The 23197-nt window shown below is 43.0% G+C and overlaps 2 protein-coding genes across 2 annotated transcripts; both read right to left on the bottom strand.

Moving 5' to 3' along the window:
- Nucleotides 1–6326: 6326 nt before the first annotated feature.
- LOC308643295 (olfactory receptor 7C2-like) lies at nucleotides 6327–7289 on the bottom strand (the record flags this gene model as incomplete). Its single annotated transcript, XM_081283199.1, has 1 exon — nucleotides 6327–7289. One exon carries the CDS (start codon nucleotides 7287–7289, stop codon nucleotides 6327–6329), a length of 963 nt encoding a protein of 320 aa, XP_081139325.1.
- An 8590-nt stretch (nucleotides 7290–15879) lies between these two features.
- Nucleotides 15880–16842, bottom strand: LOC308644067 (olfactory receptor 7C2-like; the record flags this gene model as incomplete). The annotated part of the gene is made up of 1 exon (XM_081284762.1): nucleotides 15880–16842. The coding sequence occupies one exon, from the start codon at nucleotides 16840–16842 to the stop codon at nucleotides 15880–15882; it is 963 nt and encodes a 320-aa protein (XP_081140888.1).
- Nucleotides 16843–23197: the final 6355 nt, after the last annotated feature.

Below are 23197 nucleotides of genomic sequence, written 5' to 3'. Positions count from 1 at the left end.
AGGCATGGCTACATAGGTGTGATTCTATTGATTCTTCAGTGTCTCTCAGAGGTCAGTCTGATACAGCATGGTCCAGGGCTCCAGGTGAGTAAAAATGGGCATTGCCATAGATCACATTGTTAGCATAGACTCCCTGGGTCGGCCCAGGGCCCTGGTTTACAGATACACTTATCAGGCAAGGTTCCAAAGATCAGAGGCCATCTTCCAGGAGGCAGTCAAAGCCTAGTCCTTTCTTTGGGATGAGAGGGCTTGGGGAACCCCAACTTCTCAGAATGAACTATTTATTGCACAAACTCCAAGGCTGTAGATGGGGAAAGCAGATTCCCGTGGGGAGGGTAGGTGGGTATAGTAGCCCCAGCTTTTGACTCCTGAGATTGAGTGACATTGTATCCCCATGCCTGGCCTCAAGAGGTGCTAGTATCTTTGCAACACAGGGGTGGACACAGTGTTATTTTCCTGCAACCTAAGGGACCAGGTGGGACATTAATTCATGGAGAAAACATGAGTAACATGACTCTAGTGAAACTCCATGGGCCCTTTGTCCAAGACCATACACTTATTTCTAAGTTAAATTAGTTCTACGTGAGCACCTCCCTGCAAGACAGAAGGAAGATCTAAGTGCAAGTCCATCTTTAGGATCCTAAGACAGCCCTGAGCAGAACAATTCAGAAAAGGTGGGGAAGGCTCCAGAGCTTCTGTAATCATGGTCACTGCAGATGTGGGACGTTTATGGTCAGAGTTTGGAAATGGTCTATGCAAAAGCATTTGCCATAGGTCACACTGTGAGCACAGACTGCTTCTAAACCCTCCTACGACAAGTATGACCCCAGGGTGCCTAGCCAGGGACTCCCAATCTCCAACCAGAATCTCAGAACCACGTTATCCTACCCCACAAGGATCTGCAGCCCCAGAAGGGTCTTTGTGGGGAGGATTCATGAAAACTCAAGGGATCCATGTCATGGAGGAGGCAAGGATCCGTGTTCTTCCACGTGAGGACCTTCCTCCAGCCCTGTTTTCTTTATTAAGTCCGTGTCAGCCATCTTCCCCTGACCATGACTCATACCCAAGACCATCACTTTATAAAGAGAAAAGGTTTGCTTCAGCTCACAGTTTGGGAAGCTACGGTCCAGATTTTGGGTCTTATGGCAGGGGCACCTGGGGGAGAAAGCTGCTCACCTCATGGCCAGGAAGCAAAAAGAGGAGAAGGAGGTCCAGCAAGCTCTTGAGAGCTTGCCCCCAGTGATCTCTTGCGAGGCCTCAACTCTCAAATTTCCCCCCAAGGACACCAAGCTTGGGACCGAGCCTTTAGCACATGGTCCTTCTTGGGCCATGCAATCTGGTTTTCAAAAATAATTGGATCAGTGGTTGTAGCCCCATGGTGGAGTGTTTGCCCCCCACGTGTCAGGCACTGGGTTCAATCCTCAGCACCACATAGAAACAAATAAATTAATTAAAGGCATTGTGTCCATCTTCAACTAAAAAAAATAATTAAAAAAATAAATGGATCATTTTGGGGAGATTGTGGATTGGATTAGATTTTCTTTCTAACCTTTCAGTTGCCCCGAGATGGACAGAACAAGACAAATCTGCCCCTGAGCACAGAGGGAATCTGTAAGGTACAGGATTTGCTTTCTGGGTTCATGACAAGGAGGGAAGATGGACATAAAGTGGGGGAGGTCAGGATCTAGCTGGAAGCCACAAGCAAAAGATGGACACTCACAAGCCCGAACAGAGCTTGTGTCCACTCTGCTCCTCTGCCTTTGATGATAGGCATATCCTGAAGAACCCAGAGCCATTTTTCATGGTGGTAAACACACACCCCCTGGCCCAGGAGGCAGCAGCTGAACAGAACAGAGGGAATTTGCAAGCCTGGTGCCACTTCACACCACTGAGCTGATGAGCCACAACACAGCAGCTGCTGTTCCTTTAACCCTGTAAATGATCCGAGAATCTTCTCTGAGGCCTGTATCAGTTTCCTCTGTCTGCTGTAACAAATTAACACAATCTGTCTGGCCTACAACAACAGACACTTGTTTTCTAAAGTAATACTTTTGGAGGCCAGAATGAAGTTCAAAATTACAGTATTAATCATGCTCTTTCCAAAGCCTCCAGGGGAAGATCCTTCCTGACTTCCTCTAGCTGCGGGTGGCTCCAGTCATTCTTCGCTTTGTGGCCACATCACTTTAACCTCTGCTTCTATCTCTACACAACCTTCTTTTTTCCTTCGTCCTTTTCTTTTGCATTTTATAAGGATACTAATTGCAGGACTTAGGGCCCTCCAGGTAATCCATAGTGGTCTCTCATCAAAATTCTTTTTAAAAATGAAATCTTCTAGAACCCCCTTTCCAAATGATGCCACAGTCACAGGATCCAGGAGGACATATCTTTGGTAGGGCCATTAATAAATCCACTAATTGTCCCAAGAAATGTATCTCAGCCTAGAAAAGAGCAGGGAGACAGAGAATGGAAGACAGTCATAAAGGTATATTTATTTTATTTACCCAGTGGCCAGTATGGACATTGGGGCTCCCACTGGGGAACCCTGGAACCAGTACAATGCATCCTTCAGAGTTATCTTACTCATTGAGCAAGGAAGTTATATACCAACTCCTGTCAGTCCTTGGTTAAGGAGTGACTTATGGGGCATTGATTGTCTGTGTCCATGGGCAGAGTAGATGCCAGTCAACAGAGGAATCTCTCAGACAAAGAGATGCATATATGTCAATTTGAACCAGCAAGTATGTGCTAAGATGATAAGGCCTGCTGGGATAGATTCAACATTGTGCTTCCCTGTGGACTCCACCTTCTTGGGATGTAGTTACAAGGGCTGCAATGATAGAAGCCATCTTGTGACCACGAGGGTGGTGACCATGAGGGTGAGAACCACATATTAAAGATGGTAGAGCAGAAAAGTTGAAGGATCTTGAACTCTGGAAGAACAAACTTGAACCACTTCCTGTTTCAAGCCGTTAAGCCCCTCTCTTCTTGTTATTCATAAAGTGCACAGTAGGTCATTGTGAAGTATAACTGCCCCACTGTGCTGCAGAACACTGGAACTTATTTCTTCTTTTTAACAGGCACAAGCAAAAAAATGTTCCTTAAATTAAACTACTTTAGCTTAGGCAGTGAGCAAACTTATTATTAAATCATCATCCCAAGACAAAACAGTCAGCAATTTATGTGTGTCTTTCAAAAAGAATAACTGGGCAAGATAATTTTTAAAAAGAGGAGCAAAGAAACATTTGTCCTTCTTTTTAAAATTTTGAGATATGGTCTCACTAAGTTGCTCAGGGCCTTGTTAAGTTGCTGAGGCTGGTCTTGAACTTGTGATCCTCTGCCTCAGCCTCCCAACTCACTACTATTACAGGTGTGCACCACTGTATCCAGCTTCATTCTTCTCTTTAATAACATGTTTAAAACTTGTATTCCTCAAGACATTGCAAACTTGGCTTATGTAAATAGATATGTCAATGCAGCCCAATAATAAAAAGAAACCCAGTAAAATTAGAAGTGGATATAAAAGTGCCCAATACTTGATGCAGAAAGAAAGGATTTTGAAATAAACAGTGCTTGAATCCTTCATTGTTAATTGGAAGCAAAATCAAGGTAAATTCCTGTCTAATGCCAATCATTATAATACAGTGAAGTTGGCCAGAAGCTCAGTGCATCATCTGTGAACACGAGTGCTTCCAGGAGGAGCTGAGGAAGGCCCAGAGGAGATTACTGATGGTGTCTGGGTACAAGACTTTCCTCTTCCACCGACTTCTGCAGATGGAGACCTTCTGACTCAGATGACACTGACTCTTTAGAGAACAGTGAGGCAGAGGGGACCCGAGTTGTCTGACACACAGCTCCTAAAGGAAAAGCAGCCCTCTTCAGGACGCCCTGCCCCCGTCTCTCCCTGTCTCCTCAACAGGGTTTCCCTTCAGGCCCCTGGGCCTTTCCCCACACTTGACCTGTCTTGTCCCTCTTCTCCCGGGTTCCTTCTGACTACCTGGCTCTGCAGCCACCCGAGCCCAGTCCACTGACGCTCATGATGGAGAAGCACCCGAGAAACCCCAGGAGTCAGTGGGTGCCCCTGTGGGTGGGAGCTGACCTTTCCTTCCAGGCCACTGGAACAGCCCTGTCCCCTGTTCCCTCCCAGGGTGCTCCCCCACATGATCCTGAGCACCCTGCAGCTATGCAGGCAGAGGAGATGACGCTCTGGATGGGGATGATGACCTGGTGACCAACATCCTGGAGTGACCTAACATGCCACCTGCCAAGCCCCCATCCAGCACACACCTCCTGTGCCAGCACACGCGCATCCCAGCTTTCTCAGCGAGGTTTACTGATGCCCGTTAGTCATGCTTCAGGCCACTGACACAATCAGAAAAGGTGTAAACAGCACAAATGTCCCCCAGGAAGGTGGCAGGGGCCCTGCCCTCATGACCCAGCCCCATCCAGGGGACAGCTATTTAAATGAATGGCCAGAAGCATCGGCTATCTCTTGGGAAGGCAGAGACCTTGTGGTGGCCACTCCTTTAGAGGGTCATCTGTACGAGGCTAGGACTTTTATTTTTTAAATGAATATTCTGTACTAAAGGAGTGGTCTTCAAAAAAAAAGTTATTGGAAAGATTTAAAAAAAACATTTTTAGTTGTAGATGGACACAATACCTTTATTTTATTTATTTATTTTTATGTATGTGTCTCACACATATGAGGCAAGTGCTCTAACACTGAGCTACAACCCCAGCCCAGTTACTGGAAAATTTAATTTGATGATTTATGAAACACTGCAATATTACCAGCACATACAGAGTATTGTATTATGATGATTGATGTAAATAGCTTTACATTTTTTCCAGTTCAACACCTTGTATTAAATTAATAACTTTGTATTTTCTGATCCAGATTTGATTTTTATATATAACAATTCAGTTGTCTGATTTTCACTTCTCATTGGACAAATATTTACTGAGCATAAATTTCTTACCAAGAACAGTACCAGGCATTGTAGTTGAAAAGGTGGAAAAGATACAGCTCTGAAATCCCATGAGTCCATATTTTGGATGAATCGATAAATTCAGTAAGGTTGATTTGACAAAAGGAAAGAGATTCAGATACAAGGGAAAAATCTTTGAGTTAGGTTTATTTGCATCACCTCAGAAATGGAACTGAGTTTCCAGAAAACATTACTACCACACAGTAGGTGTACACCCATCACTGCTGAGCATATATAACTGACACACAAGATTTGATTCATTAAAAGGCCCTCGACAGGCCCAGGCATGGAGGCATATGCCTGCAATCCCACCTCCTCAGGAGGCTGAGGCAGGAGGTTTGCAAGTTCAAGGCCACTCTGGGCAACTTCGTGAGAGCTGGTCTCCAAAAATGGGGCTGGGGATGTAGGTCCATGGAGCAGCATTGGTCTAGCACGTGTCAGCCCCTGGGTTCCATCACCAGGACAGAAAAAAAAAAAAAAAAGAAAACCAGAATGCTCTTGTTCATGTGTTCAGCTAACAAAGGGATTTCACAGAAGCAGTAGAACAGAGGTCCCCAGGAGTTACAAAGGGTAGGGGGGACACCAGGATAGAGGGAGGCCCAATAAAGAGGATAAAATCCAGTGATACAAGAGAAATACGTTCTAATGTTCCACAGCACAGTTGGGCAGCAGTAGGTCACAGTAATTTGGTATATATTTTATAAAAAGGTAAAGGAAATGAGTCCATAACTTGACAATAAAACAAAACGCTAAAGTTAACAAGATGTAAATGTTAATGAACCCGATTTGATCCTTACACATTGTTTGCATGTACTGATCATCACTCTGTACCTCATCAATATGTGCTATTATTCCATATCAATAACAAATATAGAAATTAAAAAAACCAATCAATATTGCAGATAATAGAAAAGGTCCAGTTGAGTCCATACAAAGTTACAATGAGTGGTTAGTTAGTAAAAAGAGTGGTACAGTATTTGACACTATGAACAATTTTTAGGACAGGAAAACCCCAAGGAAGATGTGAAAATGAGTGGCCTTAAAATACACCAAGAAGGCCAGGCACGATGGCACATGCCTGTAATCCCAGTGGCTCAGGAGGCGGAAGCAGGAGGACCTCGAGTTCAAAGCCAGCCTCAGCAATTTAGCAAGGCGCTAAGCAACTCAGTGAGACTTTGTCTTTAATAAAATCCAAAATAGGGCTGGGAATGTGGCTCAGTGGTCAAGTGTCCCTGAGTTCAATCCCTGGTAACCCCCACCCCCAAAACAAACACACCAAGCAGAGGTAGGTTGCCTGGAGGGGCAAGGCTCTCTGGTCTTCACTATGGTGCACACTGTGACTCAGAGGAGATGTGCATTGATCCTTTCACCGAGAGGCACCATCTTGGTGAGGACTCTCCCCAGGGCCACCTTGATGTCCCTGTTCCTCAGACTGTAGATGAAAGGGTTCAGCATGGGGGTGACCATGGTGTATGTCACTGAGGCCATCAGAGTCATCCTAGAAGACAGTGTGGCTACAGAACTGAGGTAGACCCCAAGGCCAGTGCCATAGAACAAGGAGACCACCAGGAGGTGGGACCCACAGGTGGAGAAGGCTTTGTACTTGCCTCTGTCTGATGAGATCCTCAGGATGGAGGAGAAAATCTGAGAGTAGGAGAGGAGGATGCCAGTGAGAGGGAAGACACCCAGGACGATGGTCTCGGAGTACAGCACTATGTTGTTGATGAGTGTGTCAGAGCAGGCGAGCTTGAGGACTGAAGGAAGATCACAGAAGAAGTGAGGGATTTCTATGTTGGTGCAAAACGAGAGCCTCAAGATGGTTAAGGTCCCAGGCAGGGCACCCAGGACACTGACCAACAAGGACCCCAGAGCCATGAGCAGACAGAGCCGTGGGCTCATGATGTCCACATAGTGCAGGGGGTGACAGATGGCCACAAAGCGGTCATAGGCCATCACTGTCAGGAGCAAGTTGTCCTGGCATCCAAACACAAATAAGAAGCATATCTGTGAGACGCAGCCTGCAAAGGTGATAAGTTTGCTGTGAGTCTGGATGTTCCTGAGAGCCTTGGGGATGGTGGTGGAGGTGAAGCCAATGTCAGCCAGGGACAGGTTGGAGAGGAAGAAGTACATGGGCGTGTGCAGGTGGGAGTCTGAGATGACAGCCAGGATGATGAGCAGGTTCCCTGTGACTGTGACCAGGTACATGGCCAGAAGTAGGCCAAAGAGGAGGAACTGAAGGTCAGGGTCATCTGTGAATCCCAGGAGGATGAAGATGCCAGCTCCTGTTTGGTTTCCTCTTTCCATGGTGCTGGTGTGTTTTCCCAGGAGGAAGAGAAGGAACTCCAAATTCTCTCCAAATAGGGATTCCCCAGGATGAACCCAGTGTCTATTATTGACACCTTGGGAACTCAAGAAATCATTTGTTTTGTCTTATGATCGGGTCTCTTTGCTGACAAGTTGCAGTTATCATTGTTACTTGAAGAAAGTGGATATAGGTCAGTGGTTTTTCATTAGGTATCACTTGGGAACCTGCTGGAAATGGGCAGCTTCTGGCTCTCAGGACCCTGAGCCTTCCATTATGGGTGCAGGCCCAGCACTCTGTGTTTTAACAAGCCCCTGAGGATTCGGAGGCTCACAGCCATAGGAGGACCGCAGCTGCAGTGCCTGAGCCTCCCTAAGCATCCTCCCTCCCCAGCATCCCTTCTGGCTGCTCTGGGGTGTTCTGCCACAGGCACATGGGAATGAGAGCGCCCTAGCTCCAGACAGGTCTGTTAGGCATTGGAGGCTTGTTGTTTTACTGTGCTGCTTTTCTGGAATTTCTACGTGTGTCTCCCGACCTTTGGTGGCCCTTCTGCTAACACATATAAAAAGTATTGCTGTCATTAAGCCTTGTTTCCATTTCCTCTGAATTACCACTTTTCTTTTATAAATCAAACCAACACGGGTTTTTCTAAATAAAGAAATCCTAGCATTTCTAAATGTAAAAGTGAATCTTTTGGGTATTTTCCATCATCTGATTCTCATCACATTCACTTATTCCACCACATGGAAATGGCTCTTCAAATCCTGCTCATTCTGGACACCGACATTCTTTCTGCATTTTCTTTATGGAAAATATAGTTTGGATTAATTTTAATTTCATATGTTCTTCTCTTCAGATGTAAATGGCCTCTGTCAGTTTTTAAAAATTCAGGTATATCCTTTGTCACATTCTTATAAGTAAATGACTAAAAATTTGACACCTTTTACCTGGTTGTGAGATCTTTGATCCCATTTAAAAAAAATTGACTTTCTTCATATTTGAAAGTTGAGTATGGCAAGTCGTTTAGTATTATTTCTACTGTAAAATTATTTCTCTTACCTGACTATAGTCATACATGAATTTAAGATTGACCAAACTCTTGTAAAAACAATATGTCTGGAATTTTATTAGAAATCCCCTCAAATTTATAAAACAATATGAAAACAACTGACATCTTACAATGTTCAGATGATTGTTCCAAGAACAGGAATTGACCTCTAGACATTGCATTGCTTTTGTGGGCAAACGTTTCTGAACTTTTTTTTAAAATGAAAATTAGATTATGTCCATTACTTGTAAATAATATTCAGTGTATTTCAGGTTTAATGCTCTTAAGAATAATTGTCCCCACATTATATCTCCACCATTGCTATGATATGCAGAAATCTTTTTATTTTCTTCATTCATGAGGTGTCATGCAATTTTTCTTGGTTTTATCATTAATTTTATGATGTTTTCTAAAAGTCTACTTTGACTAACTGATATTAATTTGTAACATGTCATCTCTCATTTTGGTTTCATTGATTGGTTTCCAAAAATCCAGATCCTTGTGAAGGTTTTGTTTAAGATAGGGAATTCTTCTACTTTTTCCTTTCTTTTAAGGGCGTTATAACCCTAGAGTTTTGCCACCTAATGTGATGCTCAATCTCATATTAAAGTGTTCATATTCAATATATAATTTTAACTTCATTAACATGCATTTTTTATTCCTGGATTATTTTGAGAAGCTATTTATAGATATCAATAAATGTGTCATGGTTAATTAACTATTTTGAAAACATAATGTTAAATTCAGTCTATATATTTTCAAATAAATTTAAAACATTTGATGTGTTTAGGAGACAACTAAAGAAATCATAAGTATATAAATAATATAAATTTATAGGGGCTGGGGATGTGGCTCAAGAGGTAGCGCGCTCGCCTCGCATGCGTGCGGCCCGGGTTCGATCCTCAGCACCACATACAAAAAAAAAAAAGATGTTGTGTCCGCCGAGAACTAAAAAATAAACGTTAAAAAATTCTCTCTCTCTCTCTCTCTCTCTCACTCTCTCTCCTCTCTCACTCTCTCTTTTAAAAAAAATAAATTTATACAGGGACATGAATTACCATTGAAAGTGGAAGCATTTCTGAATTAAATTTTTTTTTTTTTGGTACAAGTAAGAAAAGAAAACAGGAGTGATTGGAACTCTGCACTGAAAACATCTGAAGGAGAAAAAGTGACATGCAGATAGTTAGGACCCAAAAATAACCTTGTTAGGTACAGGTAGTAGATTTATAAAGTCTTATGATAAATTATAGAAAGACTAATGCATTTCTGGGAAAAGGGCAGAGAATATTAAAGATGTGTGAAAGGAAATGTACAAAGAGTATGAAATGCTTGAGATTTTCATTCTTACCGTTTATGTATGAGGGGGAAATGAATAACAAGATCCCATTTTCTCTAAGAAGTCCTTGTTAAAAATAGTAGCAACAAAATTCCATCATGAGAAAGACAAGTAACAGTTGAGACACAGCTACGAGTGGACACTTGGTCAGGCGTCAGTGCTCTTCAAGGTCCAGGTGAAGCCACTCACTCCTGGCAGAGCTGAGCTGTGGGTGAGAGGATCACAGGGCATATTTACCATTTCCAGGCCTGGGAGGGTGAATTCTCCTGAATGCTCATTAAATTAATTGTTGCAGTGTTGTCTATTCTCAGAGCAATTGAGTTTCCATGAATGAGGATCCAACACTAGAAAGGTAATTGTGCATGATGCTAGTGTTGCATCCCTGGGACCATCTTGTTTGCCAGCTATGTCTGTCCTTCCCCTGGAGTTGTTGCCTCATGATGTCATCTTGTCCCTGGACTTGATCTCTACTGATGATTGTCCTTCCCATGAGTATTTGCTCAAATGTTAGATGGAGCTCCTTGGTCTCTCCCGGGCATGAGCAGGCAGTATCCAAGCCCATGTGAGTCCTGCACCTCAAGTAGGAGCTGTGCACAGGACACATCCAACTCCACACACAGCTCTTACAATGACCTTGCCCTTCCAATGACCTTGTTAAAGCTTCTATATTTACCATTTCATTAGTGCAGAAGAAGTTCTAAGCATCTGGTTAGGGAAGTGCATTGAGAGGTGGGTTGGCCGTACAGGACAATGTTTACCAACAAGCTGGAAACATGGTCCTCAGTTCTCCAGGGCAGAGAGTATGGACCATCTTTAACAGTTCATAAGGCACTGACCTTTATACCCCAAATCGAGCATTTTAAAAACAATTCCAGAAAATGATAATAGTAGGAGAGAGGGCGTACTCTTTGGGTGACTCTGTTTAGTGTGAAGCAGTATTGAATGGGTGAGTCCTCACCAGAAGGGAGGACCTACTATGGGGTTCCCAATGCCCATGTGTTCCAGTTGCCACACACCTGGTCCACACTGAGTTCCTGGGTCCACTTCCCATCCGCCTCCTCTCAGGACGAAGCCATCCCTTGCTCTCACTTGGTACAGAGACACCAGTCTCTACAATAGCATCCAATAGGAAACAGCCTGTTGAAACCTAATGTTGGATTCAAAGAAAGGAAATCATGGGAGAGCTCACAGAGTGCAAGGTGCAGTGACCCCTGTTTGGGAACAATGTGGCCAAGTGTTTCCACTGACCATGTATCAGGAATGCTTGCTCTAGGAAATATTCATATGTGCTTATTGTAGCAATGTCCTGAGTGTTGTGACACATAGTTCCCCTTCTGCCTTCTGATGTTGTAGATCATAGGGCCACATCTATGGTTCTAACTGAAGAGCCATGAAATCACTGTGTGCACATGATCCAGGTTAAAGAATTAGGATGTGAGTCAGAGTGGGAGGCAGGACCTTCTCAGGTAGACTCTTAGGTGACTGGGGAGGGTGAGAATTTTATTGGCAGTGATCCTGGGTTTTGGAATGGAGGAATCACTGGACAACCAACCTTCTATTTTGTGAAGGTCTTTCAGTCATGACCTCATCAAGATGGTGTAGCAGGAGACCCCAGCCTTCACCAGCTCACCTAAGCCAGACAGAGGTGCTCTCCATAAAGCAGGAAAGCCCAAGGTGGACCCAAGTGCCCATCAAGAAATGTGATCCACATGCTGGATAAAAAAGGACAATGTTAACTTGTAAACGATTGTGGAACTGCCAGGAAATGGCTAGGAACAAGGAAGATAAGCAGAGACTATTGGTTTCACCCATGAAGCAGGAGCCATGAGAATTGCTAGCAGCCTCCCCACAGAGGACACCAGCACCTCCTGCCCTCCACATCATCAATGACTATTTCCCCTGGGGAACTGAGAAAGGGAGATCTGGCTCCTATGTTCTCTTCCCCTCAGGAACTGACTGCTGTGGAGTCACTTTGGAAAAGGTGCTGTTTCCTCCCACCTCTTTCCAGAGCCCTGACTCCCAGGGTGTTGCTGCTGCCCATTAGGAGCCCACCGTCCAGATCCTGCCCTGTGGCTGAACTGGGCATGACTGCATTTCAGATACTGGACACTTGTGATGGTGAGGTAGTTTGTACTCTCATACACAGAGCTGAGACCTGAGTGCATGTGACCATATGCTGGACAGTGGGTCAGCTGCTGCAGAGGGCTATTCCCTGAGGAACACCAAGGCTTCTGTAAGTCTGTGGAGGCCTGGACCCTCCAGTCCTAGATCATTGCCTGCTTTACAACATCCACAGGTGACACATGGTTATCAATGTGTCAGAGGAGGTGGCTGCACCCTGCACCAGTGCCATTACTGTCCTGGACTCCAGAGTTGTCCACCCTCCACATATGCCTATGTTTCAGGTCTCAGCTCCATAGGCACTACCCAGGCTCCTCTCATCTGTGCCAGTGTCACCATGTGTCAGTCTCTAAGCCAGATCACTGCAAAGAGGAATGTGCTCAACCCAACTCCATGGTCAGAGGATTCTGTTCATCGTTAGCTCCTCCAGGGAGAGACATGGTGGAAGGTGTGGCAGAGGAAGGCTACTCAGCACAGGGTAACTGGGAAGCAGAGAGAAAGAGAAGATGAAAGGGGACAGGGAGAGGATGAACCCTTCCAGGTCACACCCCCAGTGACCTACCTCTTCCACAGGCCCCACCTACAGCAAAAGACTTGAGAAGCACAATTTTAGAGGAGGACAACTTCATGCTGGGACCCATGGTTCCAGAGGTGTCACCCCATAGACAGTGGCTCCATTGCCTTGGGCCCAACTTGTGGTGGACCATGGCAGAAAAGTGTGGTGGAGGAAAGTGTCTCAGGACATGGCACTAGGAAGGAGGAGGGGGGAGGGAGATACCTCTGCTCTCCAAGAGCAAAATATATGGCCCCACCCCCACCAATGACTCCTCTCTTCCAAACTTACCTTATCTGCCTACAGGGATTAATGCACTGATTAGGTTCCAACTCTCACAACACAATCATTTCCCCTCTAAACTTTCTTGCAAAATTGCCTCGCATGTGAGCCTTTGGGGGACACCTCATCATATCCCATGATGAGGTCAGAGCCCCCTGATTTAGTTCCTGGATAAAAGCTACACCCCTAAACCTTGCTACGCTGGGGATCCTGCTTCCAACACATGTATTTTGGGAGATACTTGAGATCCAAACCATAACAACACCTCAGACCCTTCTGAAGGAACACAGCCATGTAGACACCTTGAATTTATCCAAGTGATACCCATTTTGGATTTTCAGTCTTCTGATCTGTAAAATAATTCTTTGATGCTCTTTTAATCTCCCCATCTTGGGTCGTAATTGGCTCCAGCAACAAGAGGAAGTGACCATACCTCACAATCATCATGTTCTTGTTTTAATTTGGTCAACTGTGACCCCATGCCAACTCATGGTGTCTACGAAGCAGAGTTGAGAATTCATGTTGGAATCCACCTCAGGTGTGCTTTTCACACAGAAAATTGGGAAATGTAGTTTTCAAGCAAAGGAGCAAAATGGAACATTTTCCATCTTTTTATGAAATTATGTAAAATCTGTATTCATCTAGACATTGCGAATTTGTCTTTTGTCTAAATACATCAATGGTAGAATATGAAAATACAAATCCAATAAAATTAAAAGTTCTATAAGTGGTATAATGTCAGTGTTGAAGAAAAAGATTTTGAAATAAATGTTGTTCAGATTTTTAAAATTAATTGGATTGAAACAAACTGAATTATTGTCTTAATGCCAAAAATCATAATAAAAGCAGGTTGTAGAAAAGATCTTTAATGTAATGGGCTTTAGAGACAGTGTCGATGAATCCTCTGAACATATACTCAGAGGGAAGAAAAGAAAGGGATAGAACTGAGAACACAGCTGACAAATTTAGGCACATTAAACAAATGCAGGTCAGGAAATAAGAAAAGAAAAACAAATGGGATCCCAGAAGATGTATTCAGACCACGTTTGTCATTATAAAATATGACAAAGTAGATATATCAACTGTTTAATGTCAATTAGAATAAAAACACATATTATGCTATATGTTCCAAGGAGGTGAGCCAAAAATACAGAAAGAATAAATGCAAGGAGCTTAGAAACACTGTGCTTGTCTGTCAAGATACCACCTTGTCCCCTTAGTACGTGCCACCGTGCTGGCTGTACTTTAGTGAAGCAGGAATGAAGAAAGACACAAAACCATGAGAAGGTGCTCAGCTTCACTGACGATCCAAGGCAGTACTGTGGTTTGGATTTGTGGTGACCCCCCAAGGTCAGGTGGGGGACAAGGCAAGAATGTTCAGAGGTGAAGTGATTAGATCATGATGCTGTAGCCTAACTGGTGGATTAATCCACTTAAAATGGATCAACTGGGTGATGACTGTAGGCTGGTAGGCTGTGGCTGGAAGAGCCAGGTCAAAGCTGCCTTTGGGTTTACATCATGTTTCTGGGGAGCAGAGCTCTCTCTGCTTCCTGGTTGCCCTGCCTGAGCTGCTTTCCTCCTGCTCCCCCTTCCACCATGGTGTCTGCCCTCACCTCAGGCCCAGATCTGTGGAATCATCTGACCATGGACAGAACCTCTGAAACTGGGAGCCAAAATAAACTCTGCATGCTCTAAATAGTCTCGTCAGTCCTTTTGTTCAGAGCAAGGAAAAGCTCACTAAAACAGGAAGTGAACTTAGGATACAGTTGTGCCCTGCATAACCTGTTTTGGTCCCTCACCAACCACACATAAATGTGATCTCAGAAGTTTGCATCACCTGGTGACGTCATACCAATCTTAGCTTGAGTACGTGGTTGTGATAAAAGAGCAGGACTTGTCCCTCCCCCATATCTCTCTGGGATCCTGTCTCTTCATATGATCTCTCCCTCTTGGGAGGGCTCCTGGCACAGCTCCATCCGCCTGGATGGGATGAAGGCCCCCTCACCAGACCAGAGTCATGCTAACTGGACTTTATAGATTCCCAAATTATGAGATAAATAGACTTTTTTATAATGTACCTAGTTTCTGGCACTTTGTTAGAGTAATGCAAATGGACAAATATGTCACATAAAAGAGATACTGTGAAACCCAGTGATGTGATGTGTATAAACATGGAAATAGTTATGGTACATACTGAGTATTGTTGTAATTATATCTGCATTAGTAACTTTGAATTTCTTTTCCAGCTTGAAATCTTTTATTTAATTTAAAACTTGGTATTTTCTGTTCTAGATTCTATTTTATACTTGATCATCTGAACAGCTAATTTCCACTCCATATGATAAATATTCACTGAGCAAAAAAGTATTCACTTTCCAACAACAGGATGAGGCATTGTGGTGGTGAAGATGTGAAAGACCCAGTTCTCAAGTTTGAGGAATCTGTACAGAGGATGAGTAGAAAAATTCCACATAGTTGGTGTGATGGGAAACAGTGTACGTTTCATATAAAGGGCAAGATTTTGAGTTATTGTATTTGTATCACCTCAGAAAACATTCCTGTAAATGAGTTTTCAAGACAGCATTCACTCAGTACTGGGGGCACACATCCCATCGCTTCTGAGGACACATGTCAATCCAAAAGACCAGAAAGCAACGGCTGCAAGTTCTTGCTCATGTGAGGAAGGGGATGAATTTGATGTCGAGAGTACAGCAGTGGTCCCTGGAAGTCAGGCAGGGTGAGGAGGAGGTTGGATAGAGGGTGTGTGTCCAGTATCATAAGAGAAATGATTTCTAAAGTTCTCCAGCACTGTAAAGGACAATAGTTCATAACAATTTATTACATAATTTTGGAAAACTAGAAGGGAGGAGTGTGAAGAAATGATAAAAGTTTTAGGAGATGGAAATGGCAATGACCTTGATTTCATCACTACACATTGTACACATACCCTGAAATATCACACTGTGCCTCATCAACATATGCTAGAATTACATATCAACAAAAGTACAAATGTCCATACCTCAGCGATTGAAATGAAATTGCAATAAAAAGCCCAGCTGTTTTCATACAAAATTACAATGATCAACTAGATAGTGCACAGGTGATCCACTATGGTACATTCTAAACAATCTATGGGAATGAGCCCAAAGGAAGATGCCAAAAGTAATTTGTCATGAAATACACAGAGCAGAGGTAGTCACCTTGGATGGAAGGGGTGAGGTCTCTTGTCTCCACTATGTTGCACACTGTGACTCAGGAGAGGTGTGCTTCAACACTTTCACTGAGAGGCACCATCTTGCTGAGGACTCTCCCCAGGGCCACCTTGATGTCCCTGTTCCTCAGACTGTAGATGAAAGGGTTCAGCATGGGGGTGACCATGGTGTATGTCACTGAGGCCATCATACTTATCCTAGAAGACAGTGTGGCTACAGAACTGAGGTAGACCCCAAGGCTAGTGCCATAGAACAAGGAGACCACCAGGAGGTGAGACCCACAGGTGGAGAAGGCTTTGTACTTGCCTCTGTCTGATGAGATCCTCAGGATGGAGGAGAAAATCTGAGAGTAGGAGAAGAGGATGCCAGTGAGAGGGAAGACACCCAGGACGATGGCCACAGAGTACACCACTATGTTGTTGATGAGTGTGTCAGAGCAGGTGTGCTTTAGGATTTCAGGAAGATCACAGAAATAGTGAGGGATTTCCATGTTGGTGCAAAAGGACAGCCTCAAGATGGTCAATGCCCCAGGCAGGGCACCTAGAACACTAGTGAACCAGGACCCCAGAGCCATGAGCTTGCAGAGCTGTGGGCTCATGATGACCACATAGTGCAGGGGGTGACAGATGGCCACGAAGCGGTCATAAGCCATCACTGTCAGGAGCAAATTGTCCTGGCATGCCAACAAAGCAAAAAAATATATCTGTGAGACGCAGCCTGCAAAAGTGATAAGTTTGCTGTGAGTCTGGATGTTCCTGAGAGCCTTGGGGATGGTGGTGGAGGTGAAGCCAATGTCAGCCAGGGACAGGTTGGAGAGGAAGAAGTACATGGGCGTGTGCAGGTGGGAGTCTGAGATGACAGCCAGGATGATGAGCAGGTTCCCTGTGACTGTGACCAGGTACATGGCCAGAAGTAGGCCAAAGAGGAGGAACTGAAGGTCAGGGTCATCTGTGAATCCCAGGAGGATGAAGATGCCAGCTCCTGTTTGGTTTCCTCTTTCCATGGTGCTGGTGTGTTTTCCCAGGAGGAAGAGAAGGAACTCCAAATTCCCTCCAAATAGGGATTCCCCAGGATGAACCCAGTGTCTATTACTGACACCTTGGGAACTCAAGAAATCATTTGTTTTGTCTTATGATCGGGTCTCTTTGCTGACAAGTTGCAATTATCATTGTTACTCGAAGATACTGGCTCTAGATCAATGGTTCTCCATTGGTTGTCACCTGGGAATTTGCTAGAAATGTGCATCTTCTGGCTCTCAGGACCCTGAGCCTCCCATTATGGGTGCAGGCCCAGCACTCTGTGTTTTAACAAGCCCCCTGGGGATTCGGAGGCTCACACCCATAGGAGGACCATGGCTGCTGTGCCTGAGCCTCCCTAAGCAGTCCTCCCTCCCCAGCATCCCTTCTGGTTGCTCTGGGGTGTTATGAGAGCGTCCTAGCTCCAGGCAGGTCTGTGAGGCATTGGAAGGCTTGTTGTTTTACTGTTCTGCTTTTCTGGAATTTCTACGTGTGTCTCCCGACCTTTGGTGGCCCTTCTGATAACACACATAAAAAGCATTGTTATCATTAAGCCTTGTTTCCATTTCCTCTGAATTACCCCCCCCTTTTTTTTTTATGAATCCAACCAACAAGGGTTTTTCTAAATAAAGAAATCCTAGCATTTCTAAATGTAAAAGTGAATCTTTTAGGTATTTTTCATCATCTGATTCCCATCACATCCACTTATTCCACCACGTGGAAATGGCTCTTCAAATCCTGCCCATTCTGGACACTGACATTATTTCTGCATCTTCTTTATGGCAAATGTAGTTTGGATTAATTTTAATTTCATATGTTCTTCTCTTCAGATGTAAATGGCCTCTGTCAGTTTTTAAAAATTCAGGTATATCCTTTGTCACATTCTTATAAATAAATGACTAAAAATGACCGTTTATCAGGTTGTGAGATCTTTGGTCCCATTTTTAAAAAAATTGACTCTCTTCATATTTGAAAGTTGAGTATGACAAGTCATTTAGTATTATTTCCACTGTCATTTTATTCCTCTCACCTGACTATACTCATACATGAATTTAAGAATGACTAGGCTCTTTTGTAAGAACAGTATGTCTGGAATTTTATTAGAAATCCCCTCAAATTTATAAAACAATCTGAAAACAACTGACATCTTACAATGTTCAGATGATTGTTCCAAGAACAGGAATTGACCTCTAGACATTGTATTTCTTTTGTGGGCAAACGCTTCTGAACTTTTTTTTAAAATGAAAATTAGATTATGTCCATTACTTGTAAATAATATTCAGTGTATTTCAGGTTTAATGCTCTTAAGAATAATTTTCCCCACATTATATATCCACCATTGCTATGATATGCAGAAATCTTTTTATTTTCTTCATTCATGAGGTGTCATGCAATTTTTCTTGGTTTTATCATTAATTTTATGATGTTTTCTAAAAGTCTACTTTGACTAACTGATATTAATTTGTAACATGTCATCTCTCATTTTGGTTTCATTGATTGGTTTCCAAAAATCCAGATCCTTGTGAAGGTTTTGTTTAAGATAGGGAATTCTTCTACTTTTTCCTTTCTTTTAAGGGCGTTATAACCCTAGAGTTTTGCCACCTAATGTGATGCTCACTCTCATATTCAGGTGTTTATATTCAATATGTAATTTTAATGCCATTAACATGCATTTTTTATTCCTGGATCATTTAGAGAGGCTACTTAAAGATATCAATAAACCTGTCATGGTTAATTAACTATTTTGAAAATATAATGTTAAATCCAATCTGTATATTCTCAAATAAATTTCAAACATTTGATGTGGAACAAGAAACAATAGCAACTAACTTAATGCCTATACCTCATATATAAGTATATGAATAATATAAATTTATACAGGGACATGTATTACCATTGAAAGTAAAAATATTTCTGAATTAACATTTTTTTGGGTTATATAAGTAAGAAAAGTTCAGTGATTGGATTGAAAACATCTGAAGGAGAAAAAGTGACATGTAGATAGTTAAGACACAAAAATAAATAACCACCTTGTTTAAAGTTAATATCTTAGATTTATAAAGTCCTAATGATAAATTATAGAGGGACTAATGCATTTCTGGGAAGAGGGCATAGAATATTAGACATTTGTGAAAGGAAATATACAAAGGGTATTAAATGCTTGAGATTTTCATTCTTACCATTAATGATGAAAGGGAAATGTCGAATAAGATCCCATCTTCTCTGAAGTCATTTAGAAGTCCTTGTTAAAAACAGTAGCTGCAAAATTCCATCATGAGAAATGGAAGACACTGCTGTGAGTGCATACTTGGTCAGCTTTTCTGGGTTGGAGAAATTTAAATCAGCAAATAGATGTTTGTAATGACACACATGCTTACATAAGAAAAGTTATCCTCAAGATTCACCAAGCGGGGCTGGCTGGGGATATAGCTCAGTTGGTAGAGTGCTTCTTCACATGCACAAAACCCTGGGTTCAATCCCTAGCACCAGAAAAGAAAAAAAAAAAAAGAAAAAGCAAATAAAGACTCACTAAAGTCATAGCAGAGACCATTACTGAGTGGTAACATGAATCCTTCTTTTTTTGGGGGGCCGGTACCAGGGATTGAACTCAGGGGCACTCGACCACTGAGCCACATTCCCAGCCCTATATTGTATTTTATTCAATGATCAGGTCTCACTGAGTTGCTTAGTGCTTTGCTTTTGCTGATGCTGGCTATCAATTTCAGTCCTCCTGTCTCAGCCTCCTGAGCCGCTGGGATTATTGGCATTTGCCACCGCGTGAGGCTTAAGAGTCACTGTCTAGTTTATTATTCTGTCCTTAGGAAATACCAACTTTAAAATTTAAAGACATTGGTAATAAAACATCATAGGGCAAAACTAATTAAAGCAGAAAGGAGGAGAAAATAAAGATCCAAGCAGAGTAGATAAATTAAAAAGAAGAAAGACTCTGGAACTGATAAAATAAACTCCGTAACTAATTCATTAGTGTCCACATATAAATTTCACAAATGAGACAGAATTCTGATGAAATGGACAAAAGGAGGAAGAATAGAAATGCCTACAGTTGGAACGAGAAAAATGAACACAAAGTGAAGAAAACGCTCAACCTTACACTCCTTATAACTCCAGGAGAAGAGAATGCAATTCTCTCATAACAAAACTTATTTCTGGGAAAATAACTATCCAAAGTTGATGAAATACTAGTTCAATAACCAAAGGAAGAATGAAATAAATTACAAAATTTCCACCACAAATGCCCTGGCAGGGCCCCGAGGCAGGAGTAACACCAGAATTCTGCTTTAGGTAAAGAAGAAAACTAAGTCTATCATCATTAATGTTTACCAGTACATTGGAAGTTTGAGTCAGTGCCATACAAGGAGCAAAAGAAACCAGGCACTGAAGGCAACACCCATTGTTTTCAGAGAAGGGACTGACTGCAGACGATCTAGGGTAGCTGTGAGGCTATTTTAACTGAGTGCGATTTTGCTAAGGCAACGGATACAACACTAAGATGCAAAGAGCAGAAGCCACTCCAGGTGGCATCAGGAGCACAGAGAACATTCAGAATGTCTTGCAAATAGGGCTCCTATTTTTTAGCTCTAAACATGTCCATCACTGAATGAGAACTCAGTATTCTCTTTGTAACCTCTCTGCAAAGCCAAATTATTAAAAATAAAAATTAACAAAAAAGGAACTTACAAGAGATAAAAAGGGGGCATCCCCAAATGCAGTCAAATCTGTTAGAAAATAGGTCTCAAACATGTCAAATATTAACTCCATTGAAAACTACCTGACAGGGACAGGAATATTGTAAATACCCAACAAATAAGAGTAATAAGAGCTAGAACTTTCTCCAGGACCTATATCTGTCCAGTCCTCACACTATGTTTAATATACCTTAGCTCATTTTTATCTTTGTTTATTTTTCATACAACATAAACAGAATTGTGTTAATGAAATCCAATGAGACAAATGAAGAGGTATGGATGCGCACTACGTGTTAAGAGATTACTTAAATTGTTCTCGAGCACATCCTTATTAATTAAATCCTCATATTACCTCTACAAAGTGGATCTTACTTACCCCAATTTTTCAGATGTGAGGGAGACACAAAAGTTAGGCTCAGCACGTAGTAATGGAGAATGGATGAATGAATGTCCAAGTGCTGATGCACAGAAAAGAGGTCTCTTCTTGAGAGAGTGCATGAAAGAGTAAGTAGAAGAGGTCAAGATGGGGAGCATTACAGATATGCATCAAATAATGTGCAAATTACAAAGTATATACATAAATAGAGGGAGACAGGAGGAGGAAAGGGAACCAGAAGAAGGTGAGAGGAAAACGGGAAGTACTGGGGATTGAATTGGGGCAATTATATTCCATGCTTGTCATGTCAAAACGAACACTGAGGGGCTGGGGATGTGGCTCAGGCGGTAGCGCGCTCGCCTGGCATGCGTGCGGCCCGGGTTCGAGCCTCAGCACCACATACCAACAAAGATGTTGTGTCCGCCGAAAACTAAAAAATAAATATTAAAAAATTCTCTCTCTCTCTCTCTCTCTCTCTCTCTCTCTCTCTCTCTCTCTCTGTCTCTCTCTTAAAAAAAAACAACAAAAAACAAAACGAACACTGATACCATCAAGTCATGATGACGCACTCATGAAAAGGGAAATTAAAAAATGTTAACTTTCAACTAAATTAAATGGTATGGGCCCCCAAATTTCATTCTTCTTATTACTAGATCTATGTTACAAAAATCACCTGTGGTCAATAATGTATTATACTTTAATTTCTGTCAATGAAACAATGAAAACATTAAAAGACAAAAAATGGAGCGTCTTTGGTGGAGAAGGATGAAGGTACCTGCATGCTGCTGCTGTTGTGTAGGAAACTTGAGACACGCTGAGGCTTGTTCAACAAGGACGGTGAGAGAGCCTCGGAATGGGGTTTCACCAGAGAGACAGGAAGTAGAGAAGTCGAGAGAGACGGGAGCTGACTGCACAGATGGCTCTAAGTGAGGGTCCTTATTCACTGTAGTGTCCCCACTTGGGCCACCAAGGCTCATCCTGTGAGGCTGTGCTGCCTCCCACCTGCTCCTACAGCAGCAGCCCTGGGGGTGGTGAGCTCCTGCTCCTCCTTCTCTGGGTGATGAGGGTCAGCTCAGCCCTGATGAAGGGCGGGGGAGGCGTGAGGTGTGGTGCTCTTCAAGGTCCAGGTGAAGCCTCTCATTCCTGGCAGAGCTGAGCTGTGGGTGAGAGGATCAAGGGGCATATTTACTATTTCCAGGGCCTGGGAGGTTGAATTCTCATGAATGCTCATTAAATTAATTGTTGCATTGTTGTCTATTCTCAGAGCAATTGAGTTTCCATGGGTGAAAACAAAACAAAACAAAAAAACAAACAACAACAACAACAAAAAACTAGAAAGGTAATTGTGCATGTAGCCAGTTTTGCATCACGTTTTTTTTGTCCCCCCAAATATGTACACTCCTTCCCCTGGGGCACTTGGCTCATGGTGTGCTTTCTCCCTGGACTTGATCTCAACTGATCCTTGTCTTTCCCCATGAGCTTTTCCTCAGTAAGTGATACAGAGTCTCTTTGTCTACACAGACAAGTGCAGACACACATTTCCTTGTGAGTCCTGAGCCCATGTGAGTCCTGAGCACCTTCACTGGGGGCTGTGGACAGGACCTCCCTCCCCCCAAATGTGTTCCACTGATGTTGTCCTGGCATTTGTCCTCACTCTTGAAGGTGCAGTGTAGACAGAGCATCAGGTGTGTAGTTACAGAGGTGAGTGGTGAGAGGTGGGCTGACTGTACAGGCAGGAGTCTGCACAGGTGTCTAGGCTTTCCAGGTTCAGAGCCAGCTGAATACAAGTCCTGAATATTCCAGTCCAGAGAGGAAGGACCAGCTTCACAATTCACAAAGCACTGATTTTTATGCTCTTAAATCAAAGATAATGAAAATGATTCCAGAAAATAACAGTGGGACCCAGAACATTTCTTTTGGGCTTGATGGAGTAGCCAATAGGGTTAGAAGGGAAGACCTCCCAGGTGTCAGGACTCACCTGATCCAGGCCATATTCCTGGATTCACTCCCCATCCTTCCCCTTCAGGAATGACGCCCTTCTGTGCTCACATTTGGCACAAGGTCATCAGGCCTATGGATGTGTATTTTAGGAAAGGGCTCATTAAATCAAATTTGGATTCATAGGAAATAAAAAGGGAGGATACTCAGAGTGCAACGTGTCCCTGGATCCTTGGATGTAGATGAGAGGCAGAAAAGTCAGTGCCTGAGTGGTGCAATGTGTGGGGTTTCACTCAGCCATTGCTGGATTTGAATGTGGAT

The sequence above is a fragment of the Spermophilus citellus genome (assembly GCF_964194105.1).
Source record: "Spermophilus citellus genome assembly, chromosome: 3".
NCBI lineage: Eukaryota > Metazoa > Chordata > Mammalia > Rodentia > Sciuridae > Spermophilus > Spermophilus citellus.
This window is presented reverse-complemented; position numbering and strand designations above follow the sequence as displayed.